At 43.1% G+C, this 4,319-nt stretch overlaps 1 protein-coding gene across 1 annotated transcript; it reads left to right on the top strand.

The window, feature by feature from the left end:
• The first annotated feature begins 1,061 nt into the window (after positions 1-1,061).
• On the top strand, positions 1,062-2,243 carry LOC115417172 (gap junction delta-2 protein-like). Its single transcript, XM_030131183.1, has one exon. It carries the CDS (start codon positions 1,062-1,064, stop codon positions 2,241-2,243), a length of 1,182 nt encoding a protein of 393 aa, XP_029987043.1.
• The last annotated feature ends 2,076 nt before the right edge of the window (positions 2,244-4,319 follow it).

Raw genomic sequence — 4,319 nt, 5'->3', positions numbered from 1 at the left:
GTATTAACACAAAAACACCGTTTCTCAATTCTAACCCTAAGTATTTTATGAGTTTTGCAAGAATTATCTGATTTATTTATTTATTTTTTTTAGAAAAATTGGGCTCATTGGGCTTCAATTTCCAATTCTTAGGAAACAACTTAAGAAAAACGAAGTAAATTATCCAGAGAAAGATTATGACATAAAAGAAATAAATAGTGTTTTCAATCTCTCAAATCGCTTCATTGTAATGAAGTGAAAAACCAAGATTAGAACTACAGCAACCAATTTCAAACAGTACAAGCAACTGGTTGGGACTGCATTTAAATTGCATTTTTACCTGCAAGGATAAAAAATTGGAGGAAAAATAGAATCGGTCAATAGGGTAAAGTCTCCAAAATCACTCCCATGTAGTGTTCAAGGACAGTTGTGCAAGTGGAGTACAAGTGGTTCTTGCATGAGGTCCATGGTTTCACTCTTTTGGTTCAAGTTTAGAAAGAAAAAGAAATGAGCCTGTGTAGTAGTAGTGCCTCAGCAATCAGAAAAAAACCTGTAGAATCTGCCTCTCCATTAAAGGAGCCCATTAACTGGCAGAGGAGTAATCTGTGAAGAATGCTGTATCTGGCAGCGCTATCAGCAGGTGCTCCACGACTGGACGGACGCTGTCTCCTGGTTTTAAAATGGATCCGAAAAGACAAGAGAGAAGTGAGTGTGCCAAGTGACTCATGTCAAGTGGACATCCTTATCTGTGAAGGATGGGCTGGCTCTCTCCTGCAGCTGCTCCACGGCTCTCAGAGAAGGAAGGCAGAGCTGGGAGAACATTCAGAGGAACGGAGCGAGGTCTTTGAGAGTCAACACCGAGAAGAAGCAAGGCTGTCAGAAATTGAGAGATATTCAAGAACAGAAAGTGATGTAGGTTAGTTGGGAAAGACTTGGCATATCAGGTCTTTTGCAGGTTTGAGGCGTTGGCATATTTGACTCGGTTGGAGTTCCGGAGGAGGAGAGGTGGATCAGACCGGAGCAGACTGCTCAACCCGAGGCAGTTTGTCCCTCCTCGAGGCCGCGGGCAGCCTCAGGCCGCCATGACGGAGTGGACTCTGCTCAAACGTCTCCTGGATGCCGTTCACCAGCATTCCACCATGATCGGCCGCCTCTGGCTCACCGTCATGGTCATCTTCCGGCTGCTCATCGTTGCCGTGGCGACCGAGGATGTGTACACCGACGAGCAGGAGATGTTCGTGTGCAACACCCTGCAGCCCGGTTGCTCCACCGTCTGCTACGATGCGTTCGCGCCCATCTCGCAGCCTCGTTTTTGGGTCTTCCACATCATCAGCGTCTCCACTCCATCTCTTTGCTTCATCATCTACACGTGGCATAACCTGTCCAAGCTGCCCCACAACGCCACCCAGAGGCAGGGGCAAGGACAGGGAGACTTCCCCGGGCCAGATTTAGGACAAGACAGCGGTCGAGAGGCCTACGATCGGAGCTGCGACTCGGACAGCTGCTCCATCCGATCCCACAAACATCTAGGTCACAGCTTAGCAGATGTACTGGAGGGTATCACGATCCAGAACCTCAACACCAACAACACCGTGTCCTTGAACCAGGCCCCAGCGTGCACCTTCAAGGAGGGGAATGCGGAGGTAGTTTCTGGAGGAGTTCTGTCCAAATGTTACATCTTCCATGTGTGTTTAAGGGCCGTCCTGGAGGTGGGCTTCGTCCTGGCTCAGTGGAAGCTCTTTGGGTTCCAGGTGCCGGTCCATTTCCTCTGCACCTCCCCCCCTTGCAGCCAGCCGGTGGACTGTTACGTCTCCAGGCCGACTGAGAAGACCATCTTCCTGCTCTTTATGTTCTGCGTTGGGGTGTTTTGCATCCTGCTAAACTTACTGGAGCTTAACCACCTGGGATGGAAGAAGATCCGGCAGGTGGTCAGGTTACGGGAAAGGGGGGCTTGGGGAGGCTGTTCGGGAAATAGAAGAGGGTATGAAACCTTCCTTCCCGACAGCCCCTCCCCAACATCCTCTATGGGCTTCAGGGACGTTACCAGCACCACCTCGTTTCCGACTTTGAATCTGGTTGTGGGACACCAGCCGAACTGGACCTGTGCTGCAAACTGTGGCAAAGGAAAGGAAACTCAGGAGGTCCGGGAGATGAGACCAGGACAACCAAAGAGACAAGACCTCCATAAAGGGGAGAAGCAACCTCTGAGGAGTAAGAGGGAGAACAGAGGGTCTAAGCAGAGGAGTACTGAGGTCTGGATATAACCTAGATCAGAGGTGTCCAATCCTGGTCCTCGAGAGCTACTATCCTGCATATTCTAGATCACTGGTGTCAAACATGGGGCCCGGGGGCCAAATCTGGCCCGCCAAAGGGTCCAGTCCGGCCCTTCGGATGAATGTGTGAAATGCAAAAATTACACTGAAGATATGAACAATCCTTTTAGTTCAGGTTCCACATTCAGACCAATTCAATCTCAATGGTTAAAATACTATCATAATAACCTATAAATAATGACAACTCCAAATTTTTCTCTTTGTAAATGTAAATATTTTCATGTATTTACACTAAAACAAAGTATAATTTCGCAAAAAATGTGAATAACCTGAACAAATATGAACAACCTGAAATGTCTTAAGTGCAATTTTAATAATATTCTGCCTGTTATTAAATCTTTTGTGTATTTGTAGATCCACCGTGATCTGTAAGTTATAATGTACATGTGGAAATGATGAACTGATGCATAATGTTGTTAAAATTACTTGTTTTTTCAATTTGTTCAAGTTATTCACATTGTTTGAAAGGACAGTTTGTAGACGTAAACCTGTTCATAATATAAATTTACTTTTTTCGCTCTAAAACATAGAGAAAAGTTTGGAGTTGACATTATTTATATATTATTATGTTATTATTTGACTGGTTGGGCCCATTTCAGCTCAAATTTAGCTGAATGTGGCCCCTGAACTGAAATGAGTTTGACACCCGTTTTAGATGTTTCTCTCTTCCAGTCCACCTGACAGTCATTATCATTCTTCTGCAGAGCTTGATAATAGGCTTATCATTTGAATCAGGTGTGTTGGTAGATTGATACATCTAAAACGTACAGGATAGTAGCTCTCGAGGACCAGGACTGGACACCCCTGACATGACCCATGAGGATCAGAACTGTCAGGATTTGCTGCAAGATCAAAACTGAACCCAAGACATATTTAAGTCACACAAACTGGTTTTGTTTGTACATTTCAACCTTCAGTCAAAGGAAAGGACACAGAGGTTGTGAAAAGGAAGTATGGAAAAACACCACATGATATCATTTCTAAAAAAACATTTTGTAATGCACAGCTTAAATGCAATATATAATAAGTGACATTATCGGGATGATAAAATTGATAGAAATCTGACAGTTATTGCTTTTACGTGACTAGTTAGACTAAGATCAGAAAACATATTTAAGAGGTGTAACTCATCTTATTTGTTAAAATTAGGGATGTCCGATATTGGCTTTTTTACCAAAAACCGATATGCCGATATTGTCCAATGCTTAATTTCCGATTCCGATATCTATCGACACCGCTGCGGATATATGTGGGATATTAAACTAATTTTAGGTAACGTCACATATCTCCTGTCATGGAATTAACACATCATGCCTAATTTTATTGTGATGTCCCATTGGATGCATTCTCAAATGCAACAAGGCTTTCAAAATGTAAACACTGTCTGTGCAAAGAATACATACTTCAACTTAAGTTGTGGAAAAAATGCCATGTCTATTTATTTTCTCTCCCTCCCTCCATGAGTCTATTACAGTGTGGCAACTCTACTGTGCAATTTTGAAAACTGCACATTTCTTACAGCTACAAACAATGCTTCATTTACACGTCGGTAAATGCCGGTGAGATCAAGGCATTATTTTATCGGTTTTAATGATAGGCAAAAAAAAAAACAATATTCACCGATATTACATTTTTATGCCAATATTGGGCCGATAATACAGACCTGATCAAAATCTTAAGACCAGTTGAAAAATAGCTAGAATTGACCTTTTGCACATTTGGATCTTAATGAGGTTTTAAGTAGAGCTACAACATACAAAAGCAAGAAGGGGGAGTGAGACAAAAAGCACTTTGAAAAAGTAATTTATTGAAAACAACAAGTAAACTGAAATAGGCTGTTTATCAGCTGATCAAAAGTTTAAGACCGCAGGCTATAAAAGCCAAAATCTGCTCAAAATTCTCATTTTCTGTCGGGCATTCACACGGTCATGCCCTCCTGATGGCTAAAGCTAAGAAGCTTTCTCTTCTTGAACGTGGTCGGATCGTCGAGCTGCATAAGCAAGGCCT

This window comes from Sphaeramia orbicularis, chromosome 3 (assembly GCF_902148855.1).
Source record: "Sphaeramia orbicularis chromosome 3, fSphaOr1.1, whole genome shotgun sequence".
Lineage (NCBI taxonomy): Eukaryota > Metazoa > Chordata > Actinopteri > Kurtiformes > Apogonidae > Sphaeramia > Sphaeramia orbicularis.
Note: the sequence above shows the minus strand (reverse complement) of the source record. Positions and strands in the feature narration are given on the sequence as shown.